The 22,069-nt window shown below is 43.4% G+C and overlaps 1 protein-coding gene across 9 annotated transcripts in view; it reads left to right on the top strand.

The window, feature by feature from the left end:
- Window positions 1-22,069, top strand: part of svila (supervillin a) — a 51,535-nt gene that overhangs the window by 21,149 nt on the left and 8,317 nt on the right. For 4 of the 9 annotated variants that reach the window (XM_086021227.1, XM_086021226.1, XM_086021223.1 and 1 more), the window contains exons 4-21: window positions 393-456; window positions 536-678; window positions 749-1,466; window positions 4,074-4,892; window positions 5,960-5,994; window positions 6,798-6,862; window positions 7,294-7,424; window positions 8,790-9,078; window positions 11,470-11,929; window positions 13,045-13,192; window positions 14,518-14,650; window positions 16,047-16,097; window positions 17,805-17,970; window positions 18,648-18,725; window positions 19,622-19,708; window positions 19,887-20,061; window positions 20,128-20,300; window positions 21,898-22,053. In XM_086021227.1, the coding sequence (XP_085877353.1) occupies window positions 449-456; window positions 536-678; window positions 749-1,466; window positions 4,074-4,892; window positions 5,960-5,994; window positions 6,798-6,862; window positions 7,294-7,424; window positions 8,790-9,078; window positions 11,470-11,929; window positions 13,045-13,192; window positions 14,518-14,650; window positions 16,047-16,097; window positions 17,805-17,970; window positions 18,648-18,725; window positions 19,622-19,708; window positions 19,887-20,061; window positions 20,128-20,300; window positions 21,898-22,053 (3,835 nt within the window). In that variant the 5' untranslated portion in view covers window positions 393-448. Of the gene's footprint in view, window positions 1-392; window positions 457-535; window positions 679-748; window positions 1,467-2,568; window positions 2,653-4,073; window positions 4,893-5,959; window positions 5,995-6,797; window positions 6,863-7,293; window positions 7,425-8,372; window positions 8,469-8,789; window positions 9,079-11,469; window positions 11,930-13,044; window positions 13,193-14,517; window positions 14,651-16,046; window positions 16,098-17,804; window positions 17,971-18,647; window positions 18,726-19,621; window positions 19,709-19,886; window positions 20,062-20,127; window positions 20,301-21,897; window positions 22,054-22,069 lie in introns of all 9 variants that reach the window. The other 5 variants (XM_086021224.1, XM_086021221.1, XM_086021229.1 and 2 more) reach the window with 4 other exon arrangements.

A 22,069-nucleotide genomic window follows, 5' to 3' on the forward strand; every position in this document is an offset into this window, starting at 1 on the left:
TCAACTTTGTCCAGCCATATTGTATGAGCAAAAATAACTACTGTATAGTAACTGAAGCCTAAATATTATATTAAATTCCAAACGCAGATCCATTGTGACTAAAAAGCCATGGCCACATACCAGTATGTGAATATGAATATGCTGTAATTATGTAATGAGATGCGGGTGGCCCTTAACACTCAGGTGTTTACATTCTGGCTCTGTAATCAAGAATTCACTTTCTATGCCAACTTTCATTAATAACTGAACTTTCATTGAGTGCAGCCTTGACACTGGAAATATTCAATAATATTTTACCAAGCAACCAACACAAAATATCTTTTGTGTGTGATTTCTTAAAGATAGAAATTAGCTCGCTGATTTTTTTTTTTTTTTTCCCATTTCTTTGTAAGTCTCTGAGTTGAGGAAACGATTTGAAGGCATCACTACAAGCACGAGTGACTGGGAAATGAACAGGTGGGGACCTGATGGACATTATTGTGCTGGCTATTGAATCTACTGCTGATCATCACATTGTTCCTGTCCGCGTGCTTAGAAAGGAGCGCATCGCTCGGCGATTGGAAGGCATCGAGGGTGAGGCGCAGCCATCTCTCCTGCCCAATTTGGTGGCCAATCGACTTCTGGAAGAGGATACACCGCGATACACAAGAGCTTCTGACCCCTGCGAGCCATGTGGGGGTGAGATGCTACGACGACTCACTACTTAGTTGTTGGCATCCAGAAACGACCTAACTCGAGCCCCCTGTAGTTACAGCGCAAAGGTATGGAACGGAAGGGATTGAAAATCCAGATATGCAGCCGATGGTTCCCGAGCAACAGTCCAGACCTCGAACCAGATCCGATCCCAAAGCCTCCAATCACGCCGATCATGTTTACAGTTCATCATCGTCCACCAAAGGTGCCCCAGAGCTAGTGTCCAAAGCTGAACGCATTGCCCGCTACAAGGCGGAGCGCCGTCGGCAGCTAGCTGAGCGCTATGGCATCTCTTTGGACCAGGAGCCCGACATGGAGCAGCCATCCCGGTACACTCATACTCTGAAAGAATCCGAGGGCTCTGAGAAGCCCAACAGAGGGGACTTTGTCCCGGATGAACCGAGCGATGTCGCTATGAATTCCTACGCTTCCACCGGTAGCCCCAGGAGAGGGCAAAGTGTGCCCCAACGCAGCCACGCCGAGGCCGGCTGCGAAATGAGTCGAAGCAGGGTAGACTCGTTCTCGGAGAGGGAGAGACTCATGAACTTGGAGAATCAGCGCAGAGCAGCCGCTCCTGAGCCGTCCACTTACATGGATGTTACATCGTTGTCGTCCGGTGCCAGGGTGCCCGCTAAGGACTGCGCAGCCACAGGCGTACCGCCAAGCTCACCCAAGATGAGCAGACAGCCTTCTCTCCCCTCACCTAAACACGGGGTGTCACCTGGCGACCTCTTTATTGAGCAGCAGGCCCATAACATACTCAACAGACAAGGGTGAGTTCTCGTCTTCCTTTTCCCTTCCCAGCCAACGTATTGCCAAATTTTAAAATGATCTGTTTTTTTTTGGCATATTCCCATGATCTGATTCGACCCTTTGCTCCTGACCCCTCTTCTAGTTTACGCCATGACAAAATATGCCATATTGAGAAACTTCTAGTTCAACTCCGGGCCACGCTGTCGCAATACTGCTATTGCCTTTGTAGTGGAGCGAAGTTAATGGCTTCTCTTTGGGCTTTTATTTTATCTTTATCGGGAATGGGAGTAGGGACGCTGTGGGAGGATCTTAATTCACACCCAGATTGAATGCCCACCTGCCTCATTTAGATAACCCCCTCACCCCCTGTTTTGGCTTGTTGTAATTCCACTTTAGTGCTGGAAAGTGAAGATTAGTATGCAGATTGGTGTGATTCATTGGCCACATCTTTTCTACACAAGGGCATGATGAAATAACTGGTGTATTATATACAATTGTTGGTCATCTTTACTTAATCTGTTCCATGTGACCAGTCTGATGATAGTCTGAGTTCATCTAGGTCAGCACCGTCTTGTTCTGACTAAACTTAATTCAGTAGACCTAATTAAATTTATGATTTGTTCCGGCGCTGTCAAATTGACCTAAATGCTTCATTCGTTGCATGTACAGTAAAGCATTTGCATATTTTCTCAACACCTTTTTGCTATATTGTTTTAAAATGGGCTGCCAGTGTTCATGTTGTGTGAGCAGCTGAGGACAAAATTGTGTCAGTAAGCCGCTTGTGTATGGGAGACTTCGGTCAAGATCGCATTGGTCATTAACATTCACTGCCAGACATTTTCAGACCCTCTTCTACCCTAACGTTTGAAAAAAATAGAAGAAAATATATATATATAAATAAATTCCTGGGATTGCGTGGTTGGACTGTGAAAAGACAAGTAAATTCGTCAATGGCAGCGAATGAGCTCAATGTCTCTTTAGAGAGTCAATCAGCATTCTTAAAAGGCCAACGCACCCACCATGTACATTACGAGTAAATTGTTTGTGTCTGCGTGGCAGAAAAAAAAACCGTAGAATCTACCTGTTGCCCATGCGCTCACATATTTCCCTTCAATGGTACAGTACAAGGGCAAAACTGTGCACTGATTGGTTCCTCAAGACTGACGCTGATGGCGACACCCACTCCTTAATCAACTGGCCTTCGAGGTACACCAAAGCTGGTCGTGTCTCACCCCAAAATCACCCTCATGTTTCTTCCCTATCAATCCTTAAGAGCAGTGATTCTTCCTGTCAGCAAAGGACCTAGCTCTACTTCTTAAACCACTCCTTTTTCCATGTTGTTTTATTTTTTGTTAAACCATGGTTATGTAGTTTGATGCCGAATTGATCAGATGACACCTAAGAATCTCTGCTGTTGAGCTTTGACAGCCTGCTGGCCCCATCGTCATCATCCACACTGCCCCGAGTTTCAGCTTCCTTTCCCGAGATAATAACTTCATTCTCAACCTCATTCCGGTGTGAACAGTTGAATCCCCTTACTGAAATACATTGAAGGGCTGCACCATATTCCACAATAACATACAACCTATTAACCGACTGTAATATTGCAGAGTCATATTGCAGGAATGATGCAGTTTTGATTGATTCGTGTTCGTAATTAACATATTCACCTTCACTGGCAAGGTTATGCATAATTGAGAAACTTTTGATCTTATTTTTTTTTAACCATCCATCCTTTGGTTGAATTATTTCATGTAGAATTGAAATTGAAACATGGCATTCTGATTAATTTTGCGTTTGTGGAATATAAGTTAAGCAAAAAAAATGCACTCGTTTTTAGCCATCACTGGGGGCGGCTATTTTGTCTTCTGTCGACTGAAAATCACATCACCACTGCTCACAACGACCAATCACGGCTGACCTGTTTTCTGAATCTGAGCCGCGATTGGCCGTTGTGAGCAGTTGTGATGTCATTTTCAGTCGACAGAAGACAAAATGGCCGCCCCTAGAGATGGCTGAAAATGAGTGGATTAACACTTATTCCACAAACGCAATATTCATCAGAGTGCCCTAATCGAGTAATTAATTGGATTTGCCAAAACTGTGTCAAACATTTAATCGCCGTGGCGACCCCTGACAGGGAAAAGCTCGTTGCTTGACTGCAGCGTCAACTCTCCGCCAATGGAGAGTGCTAATAGACTATGAAACCCTCATAAGTAGTTTGAATATAGTACAATGGAGTTTTATGTATGTAGATTGGAAATGTCTGTGTGAATGCCATAACCTATTTTCATGGTTGACTTGCCCGACCTTTTTTACCCTAGCCCTAGTATTGAATGTCCAATTGCTTAAAGGATCCATCAAGAAAATTGTAGTTCACCTGTTCCAGGTTGTTAAACTCAACAATAAAACCAAGGTAGTTAGGAAGAAGCAAGTGGTTCCAATTTAATCACTAATTTGATCATTGAATCCAGTATTTCATAATGCAGACTTTGATTCTATGGAAGAATTGTTGACATCCCATTCAAACAAATTATCTTTTTTTTTTTTTTTTCTACATTTTACCTTGGCTTGGATTTTGATAAGCATTTAGTGCAAATATTAACCGGGTCTTTGTCTCCCTGAAGAATTAGAGTTAGGGAGAGGCTTGCCAAGGACGACGGTCGCCAGAGGAGCCCAGAGCCGGGAAGTGTCGCGGAGGCTCCGGCATACCGCCGACAATTTCAGCACCAGCCTTCTGCGCGATACGACACAGACCCGACGATTCCAGAGCAGGACCACTCCCACCCTCACCACCATGCACAGTCTCTGCTTTGTCCGTCGGGGCCACCAGCGGGACCAGATATCGTTGGTTATCCCAGTTATCTGTCCATGACCTCTGGTGCTCCATCCAGAGTGGAGCAGCTCCCAGACGAAGAAAGTGAGGAGACGGGCGGCGTTAGGACAGAGGGCCTTTTGCGTAGCAGGAAAGCCGTACTGCCCTCCGAGATCCGCCGCAGGGAGAGGAGCACTGAGGACCCGCGGAGAGGCCGAGCAGAAGATGAGATGAGTACCTCCAAAGCGTTTACCGAGATTGAAGATCCTGCACCAAGAGGTCACAGAGGCAGAACGAGAGGGGAAACATTCGAGCCGTCCAGACACCCGGAGCGGAGCAGCCGTCGCCAAGAAACCAGCAGCAGGCCCAGGGAGCGTGAAAATGTCATTTACGTCCACAAAGGCGTGTCCGCGTCTCACATCCAACCCAAGGCAGCACTCGTCCACCCCGCAGCAGATCGCGGCGATCAAGAGCGGAGTCATAGGAGCTCGCACCACCGCACACGGCATCCTCGGGAGCTCCAGAAAAGTAACGGCGAGATTCTCCAGGACAGCCGCGTGTCAGTGGCCCAGCTCAGAAATTCGTACATGGAAAGCTCCGCCGCTCCTCCAACCAGAGGCCGAGCCGAACTGTAGGTGGAAAAAGGCATCTACGAGCTAGCTGCTGTGGACCTCGCGCTTGCGCTTGTTAGCTAGCGTCGACTGCTGCACATTGATTAACAAGCAACTCTGGCTGGCGCCCGGCGGTATTAAAGACTTGCTTTTCTGTAGAAAACACACTCATGCGTTACTCATCTAGCGCTATGCCTGCTTTAACATTTGTCTTCCTCTTTCTTGGCACCATAACTTGTATCTGCGGCCAATAAAGATTTGGACTCTTAAATCTAACACGTATGCATGTGCTTAATGTCATTCCTAATTTATGCGTGTGTCACATAATTTGAACAAATGAATTGTCGCTACTCAGCTCTTTGTCTCGCCCTCACATGTTGTATTTTCTTTCCTTTGGGTACTTTTGCAAGGGAAGGGGGGCCAGAGGGGGGGGGGGGGGCGCAGACCCCTTCAGTATATCTTTCCAGGCGAGTGTAGAAAGACATCAGAGAGGTTTAGGACACAGCCCATCACCACTTCTGAGCGCCAGGAGACTGATAGGTACCCTGCAGGATAAAATGTGTCGTCATGCATGTCTGAGAAATCTGAACAGTGTTCATGTGTCGTAAAAGCAATTTTGCACTAAGTCCATCATCACATTACCACATGAGTCAGATTATTGTCACAGGCCACTTTCCGTGGCAGGAAAATATGTCGAGGTGGCGTATGAGCCTCTTTCTTTTCACAACATTAGCAAACAGAAACAATGATTGAAGGTCAAAGGTTGTTCTGATCGGGCCTCGCCGCAGCGGTCGTTACGTGTGGTCATACGAGGAAAGCATGAATTGTCCTTTGTTGGCAGCTGAACCGACGTGTGTAATGCCGCCTAATTCGCCGGCTTATTTTGCTTTACTGTTCTTCTAACACTCGCCGTGACATTTTCAGCATACCATAACTGTCTGCCTCTCACCGAAATGCTTCTCGTCCGCCGCGTCAAGAGCGCTCACTCTGTTTTTTTTCTTCCTAACAGCCCGTCACGGCTTTTGTTTCATCGCCACGGATGTCTTGCTGATTTGACTGATTTCTTTTCTTTTTGTTCTTTTTGAAGGTCCTGCGTGAGCACCGAGCTGGCTTCCAATGAAGGTAAAGAGCGAGCTATGACTGTATTTGTTTAGGGTTAGAGTTGCCGATGCAAATACTTAACAAGAATGAAGCTATAGTTTCTTGTACTCGATAGCTCATAATAATTCCTGGTTGTTTTTCTGACTTTGCAAATCTTTGCAATGGGGCTTACAACCTTGCGGCCGCACCATACATAGTTGGGAGCAAAGAGGAACCACAGAGCCAGTGAGTGGCCTCACTGTTGAGTCAGTCGACAGGTGCGAGTGGCACGGCTGCACGAGCAAACACTCTGAAGGATATGTGACATGACATCATCCGACAAATATTCTCTCTGATTGACAGTTGCTCCCTCTGCTCCCGTTTGAGTCAGAATAGGATAAGGTGTGTGTTTGAAAGAGAGGACAGCAATAAATCCAAGTCTTGGCGTCCTTGCAATACCATTATAGCAGATGAGCAAATGTAAATTTATGTTGAAGTTGACCAACAATGTATCGCTTAGATAGGTCCTAGATTGATGAAATGAAGTTGAAGTGGTATTTTTTTGTATGCAGACACAGACTTGAGCATGTATATTTTTTTATATAAATTGTATCTGTTAAAGAATTAAACTAGTCAAGCAGTGTCTGGATCTCTGAAAAATGTCCCCCTCTTATTAATGAGATCTACTTACTTTGCTTTAGATTTTTTTTGGACTGCAGCATTTAACAAAAGTGAACTCAAGTTGGAGTATCTGCTGTTTGTGCAACTAAAACCCTTTTTATTCAGATTGGCTATAACAAGACTGAATTTTTTTGTCCCCTCCCTTTTTTGGTGTGTGTGTGTAGCTGATGAAGAGAAGCTGGACGAGCGGGCCAAGCTGAGCGTCGCGGCCAAGCGCTCTCTCTTCAGGGTGAGCTTCACTTTCTACCTCCTGACGTTTGACGCGCATGCACGCGACCTTGACGCCATTGATCCGAACTCGAAGCTGACTTTACGTGCTCCAATCAAAAACGCACTCGCTGGCTCACTTTGCTATCACTAACAACCTGGAAATATTGATTTGTTTCCACTGCATTCTTTGGATCGGTGTGAAGCATCGCAATAGAACAAGCATTCCCTTCTGCATGAGTGTGAAATTGGCCTCAAGCGTTCCGTGCAGACTCTGGACTCTCATTTCCAAACATTTCTGACAGCAGTTGCAATCTGGGTGATCGGTCGCTCATTATTGTTGTCTAAATGTTGCCAGTTCACTCATCATGTCACTTTTCATGCAAACACTTCCCCTAGAAAATATCCTGACAATTCGTTGATGATCACGCAACACGTTATTCCAATTATCAGGAACTGGAGAAAAACATTGGGTCCGGTAAACCCCGCTCAAGAAATGCTGCAGTGGACCGGAGGCTGAGACGGACGCAGGACCGATCCAGAACTCAGCCAGTCACCACCGAGGAGGTGGTCATCGCCACCACGTAAGTCATTGCCGCACGCTGATGTTTAAACAGGAAGTCAACGTCAACATTTTCTTTACAAGAATATGTTCTATGCAAGCCCACTAGTCGAAACATGGCATTATGATCAATGTTGTGTTTGTGGAATATGAGTTAAGTAGTAAAATCCACCTGTTTTTGTCCATCCCGGGGGGGCGGCCATTTTGTCACTTGTTGTCGACTGAAAATGACATCACGACCAATCAGGGCTAACCTCTTTTCTGAAGCTGAGCCGTGATTGGTCGTTGCCGGAGAGCTGAGCAGTTGTGATGTCATTTTCAGTCGACAGAAGTGACAAAATGGCCGCCCCCTGAAATGGCTAAAAATGGGTGGATATTGCTGCTTAACTCATATCCTCAAATGCAATATTAATCAAAATGTTGTGTTTAGACTCGTGGAGGCTCATATAACATATTATTGTAAAGAAAACATTTGGGTTTATTTCCACTTTAAGGAGAAGTCTGACGTCATGGAAATGTAAAATACAATACAACTTTATTTATATAGCGCATTTCATAACAGCTACAGCTGTAACAGAGGACTTTACATTAAGCAATAATATAACAAGAGAAAGCAATAAATGAAAACACAAAGTACTATACGCAATAGACACCAGAAAACAGCAGATAAGTGTCAGTCTCATGTCGGATCAAAAGCCAAAGAATAAAAAATGTGTCTTCAAACGGATTTAAAAAATAGACAGAGAGGGGGCTTCCCTAACATTTCACGGAGAAAACTGTTTGCCTAAAACTTCATTCCAACATTTCATTTGTAAAATCTGCTCACACATTTTCAAATGGAATCTACAGTTGTGTGTCCTGACACCCAACATTGTTTGTGAATTGCTCTTTCTCCAAGCCTTCTGACCTGTGTTTTCTCTGTCAATGTGCGTTGGACTACTCTATATGTCCGTCTCCTGGACCACGGTAGCGCCCCCACTCATGTGCCGCGGACTATGATGGTTCACACAGCTGTCGCGCGCGTCTCTAGCCCCACCCTAGTTTGCAGCGCCCTCCCTCCAAGCAGGTATCCTGGACATGCGTGTGTGCACCAATGCTCGCACCCGACTCCCAGTGTGTGACTCCATTCATCTTTACTAATTGCTCGGAATTTTTTTCTTTTTTTTCTTTCCCCCCCCCCCCTCCTCCTTGTGTTTTACTACATAGGATTGAAAAATAGTGGGGATGACTCACTGCATGTATTGTCCGATTTCATCTCTGTTCAATTAAGAAACAGCAACACAAATCAGCCTGCCATACAATATGTCCAGTACATCTTGTTCGATTGCATGAGGTGACCACAGCTAAGTATTTCCTTTCTGTTTCCTGGGCGTCATCCTCCCCGCAGTCTGCAGGCGTCATCGCATCACAACGCCACCGCCCGGGAGCAGGCGCCAGAGGCTCAGCCAACACAAGAGATTCAGAACTGCATGCAAGTCCAAGCCCCGATGGAGGATAAAGTCCAGGCCCAGGAGGAGCCTGACCTATGCACACTCAGCCTGGCGGAGAAGATGGCACTCTTTAACCGGCTGGCTCAGCCGCCCACCAGAGTTACTCGCACCAGGGCGGACACGCGCCAGCGCAGGAACAACGCCCGCTATCAGACGCAACCCATCACTCTTGGTGACATGGAGAAGGTAGGGCAAAAACAATTTTGACAATCGTTTCACAATTCAGTCATTAGAACAACACAGCCATCCGTTTTTAAACAATGGGATGAGTCAGTGTATTTTATTTTTTTTTAAATGTTAAAGGAGAAGTCAACCCCAAAATGTTATTTGTGCCATAACTAGTCTAAACACGCCATTCTGATTAAAGTAGCATTTGTGGTAACATCTACTCGTTTTTAACCATCTTGGGGGGCGGCCATTTTGTCACTTGCTGTCGACTGAAAATGACATCACAGTTGCTCAGGTAACAACCAATCATGGCTTTTTTTCTGAAGCTAAGCCATGATTGGTTGTTACCTGAGCCCTGAGCAACTGTGATGTCATTTTGAGTGGATAGCAAGTGACAAAAAAAAGACGCCCCCGAAATGGGCAAAAACAGGTGGATTTTACTACTTAAAGGGAAGTCAACGCAAACATTTTTTTCCAAGAATGGTCCATGCAAGCTCACTAGTCTACACATGGGATTCTGATTAATATTGCGTTTGGGGAATAAGTGTGAATTCACTAGTTTTTAGACATTTCTCGGGGCGGGCATTTTGTCACTTCTGTCGACTGAAAATGACATCACAACTGCTCGCAGCTCAGATTCAGAAAACAGGTCAGCCGTGATTGGTCGTTGTGAGCAGTTGTGATGTCATTTTCAGTCGACAGAAGACAAAATAGCCGCCCCCAGAGATGGCTAAAAACGAGTGCATTTTGCTGCTTAAAACGCAAAAGTAATCCGAATGCCGTGTTTCAACTAGTGGGCCTGCTGGGAATATATTGTTGAAAAAAAATATGTTTGGGTTGACTTCCTCTTTTAACTCATATTCTTTAACACACTGTCAATCCGAATGCCGATTTTAGACTAGCGGGGCTGCATAGAACATATTTTTGTCAACAACATTTCGGAATTGACTTCCCTTTTAATGTTTTTTACATGACTTTGCAGGTAGTAGTGAGACCTCTCAGGTCAGGTCAAAGATGCGAGAGTTCTCTTACCAGGGAGTGGCATTACTATTAGTTATGCACGTAAAAAAAGTAAACAGCAAGATCCCTTTCTTATACGTTCGACAAAGAATTGAGGCGTATGCCTATTTCTACTCAGGAGTCTTCGTACGTAGACGTCCAGGATGAACAGGAGAATTGCGACAAGCCGGTCGAACTCCACCAAGTAAGGAAATGTACATTTGCGGAAATGTAGAGGAGGCGCTTCTCAGAAATGAGCGCACATTTCTGGCGGCACGTCACGTGGCTTGCGTGCATCCCACCGGGAGCCCCGTCCGTCTTTGTGGTGTGAATGCGCAGTGCATGGCCGAGCGTCTGATTGAGCCGTGACTCAACATCATCGTCAAGCTGCGTCAGTCAAGCAAGCAGCTGCATTGTTGTGGACGTGTACTCGCTGGGCAGAAATCAGCAAGCTAGATGTCTTTGTGTGCTCGTGGTGTTGGTTCAGTGTCGCTTTTTGTCATGTCCGAGACATGTTTTTGAGTTTTGGAAGAGTTTTGCAAGTTTTCTCCTTGGACGTAAAGTGTTGCGTCTCACTTTTGGCTCAACAAAAGTGTTAGGTTGGGGAGAGGTGAAACTGTTAAATTACTTGTTTATATTTAGCAAAATTATTACAGTTATCAAGATTAGCACAATTTTTCGAGCAGAAGTAAAAACTAAGAAGAAAAAACAAACATGTGGCATAAAATTGTGATGGCAGTGATAACTGCAGTTACAAGTCCTACTGTTGAAGATGCTAAATGTAGCACGGTGCTGTTCCGCTATTCGCTGAGGACCCCCCCCGCCTCCAAACGGTTTACAATGACCTACAGAAGCTACAAGATGACACCAAAGCACTACTTGTGTCTGAATGGAACGCCAACTCACTCCAACTTTTTGGTACCAAGATGCCACAAGATAGTGGCAAAGCTCTACCTTTGTCTAAAGGAAGACCTTCATTTAACTTCAACAGCTTCTTGACACCAAAATACCACTAATTAGCGCCAAAATAATTTAATTGCTCTGACTCGAGTACATAAACCACAAATAGATGAGTTCTTCAGCGAATAATGGAGAATAGGTTAAAAAAAAATGGACAAATCCCATCGATGCGAATTATTGGTCAACAGTTTCATCCCTTACCGTAGTTGACGTAGCTCGTGTATAAAGTATGATTTAGGCTACGGCATGATGCCTTGCGTGCAGGTTGTAGCTGGCATGACTTTGGGATGCGGGCCAACACACGACGGGCCACCCTTCGTTGAACAGGAAGTACCCTGAGCCAGGCAGGCTGTGATTAGTCAGCACGTTTCTCTGGAATTTCATGTGGCAATGTTTGTATACGTTACATCTAAGTTTCCATGACCAATTTGCATGCTTTATTTGCCTTAGCTCCAAAATGGTACAGGCTCCCGGTTCGAACACTTCCCTTCGTCCTCGGCGCTGAGAGAAGGAGGCACAGTATCCACCGACCACGCTGGAGACATCCACTTAACGAGGGTGCCGGTTGAAGCCGCGCCTCCGAGCTCCCCTTACCACCTCGGCACGCACGACCACCGTGACCGTCCTTATCGAGCGTCGCAATATGCAGAGGAAGGACCGGACCAGGCGGGGGGGAAGAGGAAACTGGCCTCTCCTGAGGGGGAAGTCAGGCAGGCGGCTCTGCCCGCGCCACATACGGGAAGAGAGAGACGAGAGGAAGAGGAGGAGCAGTGGCTATCCAGAGGGAGGTTGGATGAAAATATGCAGGACTCAGAGCATCACATGTCGCCGGAGAGGCAGGAACAAAAGAGTTATCCGAGGGAGGAAGTGCACCATGCGGCCGGCCACAGGAGCAGAACCTTCAGTGGAGGTGAGGACAAAAGGATTTGCTTTCATTTGGTTACTTATTTCATGTTCGCTGTGCAAAATGGGTTTTTTTTTCCAGGTGGCTATGAATGAAATAGTTCAGATTGTTGTGCTTTTTCGTCAGGTCTCAAGATTTATTCGTTTTATATCCCTTTGCAAAGACCGTTGCGTCAGGCTCTGACCCATCCAGGTTTAAAGTAGTTTTGGATATTGCATTATAGTTTGTTGTTATTTCCTTTCGGCTGTTGTTGTTTTTTTTAATTCAATTAGTAGTTTTTATTGTGGGGTTTTATTAGTTCATTTGTTTTTATTTTGTCAGAAATGCTTCATTTTAGTGTAGCTTTTATTAGTTTTAGTAGTAGTTATATTTTTTATGTGGAGTATTTGTTGAATGCAAGATGAAAATAAAATAAAAAAAGATTACAATAAGTATTGAGTAATAAAGTGAAGTAAACCGCAATTCCCAAATGATTGTTCGGCCAAACAGTATTACTGAAATAAATACATTAAAAATAAACCCCCAAAGCTCATTTATGAAACTGATGAAGATGTAATCAACAGGCCATAATTTACAGCTTGTTTTAGTTTTATAAATGTAGTTTACTTTTTTTTTTTTTTTTAAGAACCCTCATTTTTATTTTATTTGGTTAAGAAATGTTATTTTCAATTGGAGTTCATTTCATAAATTTTTATTAGCTATAATAACAAGAGAACAAGGTGTTTCATGTGTTGTTTTTTAATAATAGGTGCTACACTTCTGCAAAGTTGCAGAAAACATTTGCATTCTTAAAGCTGACCATAGCACGAGTGGTTAATACATCCGCATCGCAGTTCTGAGGTTCGGGGTTTGAATCCTCGCCTATGTGTGTACTTTGAATATTCCCTGCTCGCGTGAGTTTTCTCTACTAGGTTCCTCCCACATTCCAAAAACATGCATGATAAATTCATGAAGAACTCTAAATTGTCCTTAAGTGTGAATGCGAACGTTTTTTTTTTCTCTATATGTGCCCTGCAATTGGATGGCGACCTCTGGGTACAGGTTCAAGCTAACCATCCAATCATGTGTTTCCGCCCATAGTCGAACGCTATTATTGATTCTATGGCTGTGTTGATCTGCAGCAGAGCTGCCCGAGCCCACTTTTGTGAGGTCCAGAGCAGCGTCCGAGTCATCGAGGGGCGACGCGTACCCTGACGAACTAACAGCCGGCACGTCGCAAGACGATCTGTGCGACGCGATGACAGCCAAACACATGTCCATCAAACAGAGGTGAGTCCGCTTGTGGGAAGCACAATGACTGTATATTTTATGCCATTTATCCAACAAATATTTTGAATGTGTCAATAGAGTGTGCTTTAGCAGCGGTATCCGCACATGTTTAAATATGGAAAACATGACATTTTCAACTTGAGAAATTTAAAGAGGCGTGCATCAGAGCCTGGTATTGATTGCGCCACAAGAATTATGTAACCTGGGTTGGGTCACATTTTCACAGTCGCCCTTTAAAGCACTGACCAGACAATCCATATTGATGGGTGACATAATGTAACGACCTGTACGCTCAAAGTGGATTTTTTTTTTTTTTAAGTGTTTTTGAGACTCTCACAAATAGGATTTTACTGGATACAAAATCTGGTTGTATCTGAGGTGATTTCACCCTCTTTTGGATGTTTTTGTTGAGCCCCACAGGCAGAAAAGGACGTCCCCTCACTGGGTCACTGAGTTCTCTGGACTTTCTCTGTGGGTCACATCTGATAATGGAACCTCTGTTCTTATTATGTTTGGGTTTTTTTTGTCCATTGTATATTTTGAAATACTCCATCAGCTTTTGTCTTCTGTGAGTCTATTGTATTGACAAGTGATCCATCGCAGTTTACCAAAATCTAAAGGTTTGGATAATGGATGGATGGATAGCCAAAACATAAACCCTCTCATCTCCCTTATTGTCCCACTCCAGTCGCGTTGAAATTTTGAACCAATGCTAAATTTAAAACTGTTTTCATCTGTGATCCAACTGAACATTGTGTTGTGATGTGACCTTGGCAGCTTCAAATTTCCTTTCGCTCCGTGGAGGTTTGGAGGCGGGACTTCGCGGTTTGTTTTGGACACATTCTAACCCGAGGATCTGTACAGTATCAAGGAAAAAAATATATTGGTACCCTTCCATTTAAAGAGAGAAAAAAAAAACACAGTGGCCACTGAAATAAGTTGAAACTGACGACCGTAATAATAAATCGAAATGTACTGAAAATAAACTCATGAAAATCCGACATTTTTTTTTATTCTTGTGGTCTGACAATTATCTCTGAAAAGCAAGTGCAATTACAGTTGAGTGGTGCCACATTGGTGTATTTTGACATTGGGGGGCGCATTATGTCAATGGTTCCCTTGATTTTCAGTTCTGCAAAAATAGAAGTAGCTCGGCTCTATCAAAGTTCAAGATCGTATAATTGACATTGGTTCAGTTGAGCAAGGATCACTGGAGGCATTTCTACAAAGGCCGGCTCTGTCTGCATTCCAATTTTCTTGACTTCTGATTCCCTCAAATGAACCGCGGGACAAATCGCCCTCCTCTTGCGCTTTCTCGCATACAGAGTGGCTTTGCTGAAGAAGAGCGGCGAGGACGACTGGAGGAACAGGATCAATAAGAAGCAGGATGCTGTGAAGGTTGCTGTGGCCGACCAGCACGCTCACCTGTGGGAGGTGGAGCAGAGCTTCAAGAAGAAGGTAACGAGATGACGCCGACAGTCGCTCGCGTGGGTTTATTGATTTTTTAATTTATTTTTTGTGGCTTCTCACGTCACCAACATTCTTGAAGGCGAACACAGAGAATGGCACTAAGCTAAAAATCATTTTTAAGTTGAAGTCACCGAAGCATTTGACCTGAATGCAGAACTAATGAAGGAGGCACAATGCCGCACAGTGTTGACGTTTCCCGTTTGGCGCTTCGTATGCACCATAGTTTATTATTGTGACTTTGTAGGTCATTCCTCTCTTGCATGTACAAAAATTCCAGATGAGCAATATCATTTTTGGGAAATATCTAAACAGAGAGGTTGTGTATCATCCACATTTCTCCTCTTCTGTTTTTTTTTTTTTTTCTCGAGTTGTCTCAATCTTGTGTTGTGCTTTAACTTGCATTTTTACCAGTCTTGGAAACAGAATAGTGTGACATCCAAATTAGTTTCACATTTTTCTAACTTTGTGCCGTGTTTTCGTGTTGAAAGTTTTTAAAAAGATTAATTTAAGAATAATAACTCAAAAGCTATTGTGTTTGTTGTATATGTATACTACTGTATGTGGAAAGTGTTATAATGTATGCACGCACACATTATATACAGTATACTATCTATTTTGCATATACTGTATATATTGTATACAGTGTACTGTGTATAACTGTCCATGCTGTTTTGTCCGTCCTCATTTCTTTCCACTCCACTTCATGACACACGTAAACCTGGATTGGCTCTTCTGTTTTTGTGTTGTGAAAAATCAACCCCCATTACATCTTGCATGCGGTTTGTGTGTCAGTGTTGGCATGCTAGAGGACTCTTTTTGAAGGACGTGTGTTTGTGTGTGTATACTGTATATGTTGGAGGGTGCGAGTACACAAACCTCTCTGTTTTGATTCATTTCGAACAGCGACAAAACCTCATCTGTTTTTGTTCTTCTTATCGGAGTGTGTCCAGCTCCTCCCCGCGCCTCTGCTGACACACTGGTCAGTTTTTTTTTGCAGATTTTTTTTTTTTTTTTTCCGTGTTTGCTCTGGCATTCACAGGTCAGACATGCTGTGTTTGGAATGTTTTATCATCTATGTAAGAAGAGCTATAATTGACAGAAACTGAACTGCAATGAAGCTCCGAGAAGATTTCGAAACGTCCAAACGTGTGCAGTATTAAAACAATGTGTTTAACAGATGATAATTTAATGTTTAAGTAAAACCTACTCGAGTATTTACTCTATGGGCAACAGTTCCTTATATTCCTTATGGTCTTCTATAAGAACTGTTTTACCATAAATGTGATCATTTTTTCAACCTTAGGGGACTTTGAATTTACAAGTGCCAATCTATCTGAAAAGAAAAAAAAAAACAAACACTTTTCCTGCGGCTGCTTGTCTATAGGGCGATGAGGAACTGATGATCGGTGATCTTGCAGTGTCTGACCAACTATGGGTAAGGCCAGTTTACTGCAAAGTGCTGTTGTTTACCAAGTGCATACAATTGAACTAATCTACAATTTGCACGTGTAACTTTTTGGGGTACGTATTCGTGAGAGTAGCTGTTTGAGTTTGCCGATGCTTTTGTGCTTGTCCTGTTTGCTTATTTACAATCTCTGAATTTGTTTTGACGTGCGTCATTCTACCTCTGCATTGCCAATGTTTTCACTTTTTTCTATAATGCAACGTGAAGTTAGGTGTCGCCAGTCCAGTGTAGTAAGTACCTGTTACAATGTTTTTATGTTGCAAGGTATATCAAACAGAGTACCTTATTCCTCTAAGAATTTGCAATATTGGCATATATAATTTAATTTGTCTCTATAATCGCCAATGGCAAAGCAAATTTATACCAACACATGAAAGACTATGTTTTTGTTCCATTGGATTAAGAAGATATTCTACTCTAATGTAAGTGAAAATAAGATTTTTAGTTCTTCAGACCACATCTTAAATGCAATTAGAATGAAATATAGTTGTGAATATAAGAGGAGGTTTGACAGAAACTATTAAACCAATGACAATGTAAGCTTTTCATCCCTGATTTGGCCTTAGGTAATAATACTTTGTTGTGGTAAATAATTGTGAATTAATAATTAATTAATAAATGATTTTATCTTGGGATCCTCTTAAATTTATGTTCAAAGTGCCTGAAGGTGCGGAACGCCCTTGATTTGACTCAAGTTTTTCAAGTTTGATTGGTTTTGGTTATATTTGGCCTGTAGAATAACAAATCCCTCCTTTCATTCTCTGGCAGAGAGGCAGAGAAATCTCGATCCTAAAAATAAAATTAAATAACATACAAGTGATGGTTAAATTGAATTATTTAGCAAGGAAAACGTTTGGATAGAAATAATCAGCTAATTCATTTCCTTCTGTCGCTGCAATCAATGAAAGGTCTGAGCATGAAAATCCATTTTGAGGTGTTGGACAAACTCAAATTTGTTCGAAGTAAAGAAAACATCATGCGTTTTGCTTTTTTCCCACATTGATTGCTGGTGTAAAAAGGTGAAGAGATGTGAGGGCACTCGCTGCTTGTAACTTTTCCCCGTCGCGCACGTTTCTCTTAAAATTCCTTGTTGAGGCTGAGTCTTCATGTCACAAAAGAGCTTGAGAAACGGCAAAAACATGTCCAAAAAAGTTCATCTTTATCACACATGTTCTGTGGCCCATTGCGAATATTTCGAGCTCATCATTCCACCTTCACTCCGAATCCTTAAACTGTCTTATTTTCTTCATCCTTTCTCCTTGTTGTGCTGGCTGTGAAGGCCCCCCAATCTTCCAGATCCATGCAGGTGGATGAGAGGCACCCCTGGAGACGGAAGGTGACCCTTAAAAAACAAAACAAATCCCCCAAAAAAGTATTCCCCCTAAATCTTCTCTCACCCAGTGGCAGGATTAACAGATTAACAGACGTTTTTTTTGCTTTCACCTATTTGCTCGCTATAAGTGACTGTTTTTGTCAACTGTCGAAACTGCTGATTGAACCGTTGGCTGTTTTGTGTGCTGTGAAATAATCCGGTGTGAATTGAAATCCGGCACAAAATATTCCTGAGAGTGATATAACAGACACTCTAAAGGATTATTCCTCGAGCACTTGGTCCTACACAAAGTGCTTGTTTTCAAGTCTTTTTTTTGTTGTTGTTGTTGCTCTTTCTTGTGCCAGAGAATCACTGAAGCTGCAATGGAGTCCCGGAGGATTGAGGCCCAGATGTCCATCCAGGAGAGGAAAGAGCAGATCGAAGCTCAAGAGGAGGCCTGGAAATCGAAAGGCCACGGAGCCGCCAACGATTCCACCCAGTTCACCGTGGCTGCGCGCATGGCCAAGAAAGGTCAGAAGACTATTTTTGCCTGGCAGAAACAATATGAATGAAGTGGTGGCTTTATTATTCATGATATACGGATCAATGTTCTAGTGTTTATTTCCGAAACAGCTAACGACCAATCACGGCTCAGCTTCAGGAAACAGGTCAGCCGTGATTGGTCGTTACCTGAGCCTTGAGCAATTGTGATGTCATTTTCAGTCGACAGAAGTGACAAAATGGCCGCCCCCGGAGATGACTAAAAACGGGTGCATGAACTCTTATACCACAAACGCACAATTTATCCGAATGCCTTGTTTCAACTAGTGGGCTTGCACAGGACATATTCTTGAAAAAAAAAAAAATGTTTTGGTTGATTTCCACTTTGAAATAGCATAAATCAGAAATTTAAATTAGAGTAGGGGGGCTATTGGCTGGCACAATTGTTCATGCATATAATGTGCATCATAAACCTGTCAAACAGTTATCATAATGAAATAATTCCTCATGAGTTAGTAATGATAACTTCCACCAATAGAATTTAAGCAGAGGGGGAGATTTGGGCACAAGTCCTGCAAAGTTCAAATATCATCGTGTGAATCTGTATTAAAGCTTCTGTGTTACTTTGCCTCTTGCAATGTGTGTCGTTGTTGTTGTTCGCACGGTTGAAACGGCGCTTTGCTTTCTTTTGTTTGTTCATGCATCAGGGTTGGCCTCGCCCTCTACTTTGCAATCGTCATCTAAACCCAAGAGCAGCAGCCCTGCCATCTCCAAACCACAAGATGGTCAGTGTCCAACCCCCGCCCCCCCCACCCATGCCGCCTCCGAAATATATCCACCTTTTATACTCGGTGCCACCTCACCTTTGTTACGTTAATGTTCTCAAGTTCAATGGACTCTCCGCTGTGTTTTGTATTTATCTGTAACAGATGTGGAGGAGACGGATGATGTGGAAGGTTTATTCGTTTTTCAGTTTTTGCCTTATGAAACGAACAAAACTGCACAAACACTAACGTGTCTGCCGTGATTGCTTAATTTAACAGTCTGATAGGATACCTACTACTGGGATAATAATAGAGTTGTCAGTACTTGTTAAGAAGTCTGTAAATTGTGTGGAATTACTTTTATTTATCATGTCTTGAGTAATTCGAAGCTTAATGAGTGCACAGCTGTACTTGGCTGTAACAAGCAGATGCGCTGTTCATCGTCTGCAGATGAACAGCATACTGTATTGTTGTTCCGTAGCATTTAACTCATTCACTGCCAGACATTTTCAGACCCTTTTTTACCCTAATGTTTGAATTTTTTATTAAAAAATATCAATAAATTCCTGGGACTGAATGGCTGGACTGTGAAAAGACAAGTATAATCGTCAATGGCAGTGAATGAGTTAATTGTTTATCCTAAAAAAAAAAAAAAAGATTAGTGTACAAACACTACCCTTAGTGTTTTTTTTTAACCATCTAAAATGAAGAGAGAAATATTTAAAAACTAACGATGAATTGATCGTGTGTGACTTCTTTTGACTAACAGTTGGGACCAAGTAAATTTGGATGGCTTATGTGACGTTCATTGTTAAAAGTCAACATAGTGGCTGCCTGCTCCGAAATGGTATGCAAGCTAAATAGAACGCGGCTCAAATGTATGATTCTAACAGCTGTGTGTTCATGTTATTGCGCAGAGATCAAGGCAATACCGGATCTGGACCTGGAGTCGGACAAGAAACTGGAAAAGCTCGAGTCTTTCCTCGGCAAGATCAACAGTAAAGGTCAGACCTCAGCCTGGTGTAGACATATTGAATGTGGCCGTAAATATTTGACTTTCAGGTGAAATTACAGGTTGAATTCATAATGCACTTGAAGGTGAAATGAATGTGACCTTCTCTTAGCATATCGTCCAGTTGTGTGTAAATAAAGTTTGTGATTGCAATGTCGTCGCCTCGATAGCAGCGCTGCCAGAGGCTACTGTCACGGTAACGGAGAAGAAGGTTAAAGAGGTCATGACCCTGGAAGATGAGACTTTTTCCAAGTTCTATCGCCACGTGGAGGAACCGCCGATCGTTACCAACAAAGTGGAGCTGGCTGCCGATTTTGACGCCATCTTCGGGCCGCAGGTTCCAACGTAAGTGCCGCTGTCGGACATCATCAGGGCATTCGAAAATGACAACGCCCCCTGGCCTCTCCTAAGGTTGATGTCGGACATGGTGCAGCACAAGCGAGCGGTGCGCCCGACGCGCAACGTTCAAGCGTCGAAGAACCCGCTGAAGATGCTCGCCGCCAGGGAGGACATCAGACACGAATACACCGAGCAGCGCCTCAACGTCGGGCTGCTGGAGAGCAGGCGGATCAAGGCGGAGAAAAGTGAGTCGAGACGCAATGCAGTCAACCCCCTCGCTGCTGTTACTGCACTGAACTCGTGCGACTCTAAATTCAGGATTGCGCAAGTATTGCGTAATGTTTTTAGTTTATTTTTTAAAGCAACACTTTGTCATGTCAGTTTTTGTTGATTATGGCGGCGCCATGTGGACAAAAGCGGTACTGTTTTGACAAAAGTCAACCACATTTCGCGCCAGCGAAAGGTGTCGTGAAATCCTGAGCGCTCGCTGGCCTGCAAGTTGGACTGAATTACATTTCTAGTTCCAGTGACTGTGTGAAAGATGAATAGCAATGGGGTAATGAATCAAATTTTGTTTAAACTTAATACTTTTGTTTTTTTGTTTGTTTTGGGGCTTCTGCCATGACACCACTAATACCGCGTAGGTGTTCGAATCGACTTCCGTCATTATAGCGAAAGGAGGAAGTGACGTATGCCGTAAAGCAATTCAGGACATTTGTATTTTTTTTGGGTGTGCCAGGGTTACACCCTCCCTCCTCAAAGTTGTTTAGTGCCAGTAAAAACGATACAGACCCCCTGAGGGCATGACAAAAGTCCCATTCAACTAGTTGTAAGTCAACGTTTCATCAAAAGAGTTGCGAAAAATGTTTATTAAGGTCGAATTCTTGCCCAGTGCTGCTTTAACTAACACAAAAGTGTTTGCTTGTCTGAAATGTTAGCAAGTAATCTAAAAAAAATCTGCAATATAGCGGGTGCATTGTTAGTATAATGCTTCACTGACTTCAATGCTGGCGTTTTGAAATAAATAGATACATAAATCCATCGAATGTGCCATTCAAATTGCCCTGTGATTGAGTCAAATGGAAGAGACTCCAGACCCCCGTGACCTGGAACAGGATAAATGGATGGAAAGAGAAACGGACCGCTGTGTCCTCTTCAGCGTATTCCAAAGACTCTCAACGGGGTTAAGCACTAGACTCAGTGGTGGCCAAGCCATGTGTAAAAATGCTTTCTCATGCTTCATGAAGCACCCTTTCACTATTTCAGCCCCGGGAATCCTGGCATTGTCGTCTTGGAATACGTCCGTCCCAGCAAGGGAAGGGGCAGAAAACATATGGATTTGAACGCTAGCTTCACCGCATGTAGCCCTGAACGGAACAGCGCCGCCACGAGCTTGTATGTTATGTGTTCATAAAGAGTAAGAAGAGAGGAGCTATATTTCACGGAACAAATATTCGAATCGAAGTAGTGAACGGAGACGAGCTTGCTGATGAATACGTGACACTTGAGCTTAAAAACTCCCTGCTGACATGCATTGTAAAAAGGAAAGGTTGAACAGACACGAGGCTCCCGCAGGACTTCAAATTACCGTCATCTGTTTCCTGCCATTGAACAGAGCAGTCATCAGAGGATCAGTATTGGTTTTTTTTTTTCTTTTTTAAAGCTACGTGGAGTGTAAAAGTTTGTTTTAAGAGTGTCACACCACATCTTGAGTGTTCTATATTCACATCAACCCGACAAATGCCTGAAATGTGGGCACTCCACGCTCTTTGTATCTTTTAGGGGTCATATGCAATGATTTAAGATTGCATTTCTGACAATTTTTTGTTGTTCCCACCGCAGTGAACAAGAACTCCAATTTATCTGACGTGGCCCTGGCTGGTCTTGCCAGCAAAGAGAACTTCAGCAACGTCAACCTGCGCAGCGTCAACATCTCAGAGCAGATGTCCAACAATAGTGCCGTGCCCTACAAGAAGCTGATGCTCTTGCAGGTCAAAGGTCAGTCACATGTCAT

This window comes from Filicampus tigris, chromosome 21 (assembly GCF_054856515.1).
Source record: "Filicampus tigris isolate MCC_2025a chromosome 21, RoL_Ftig_1.0, whole genome shotgun sequence".
NCBI classification, from domain to species: domain Eukaryota; kingdom Metazoa; phylum Chordata; class Actinopteri; order Syngnathiformes; family Syngnathidae; genus Filicampus; species Filicampus tigris.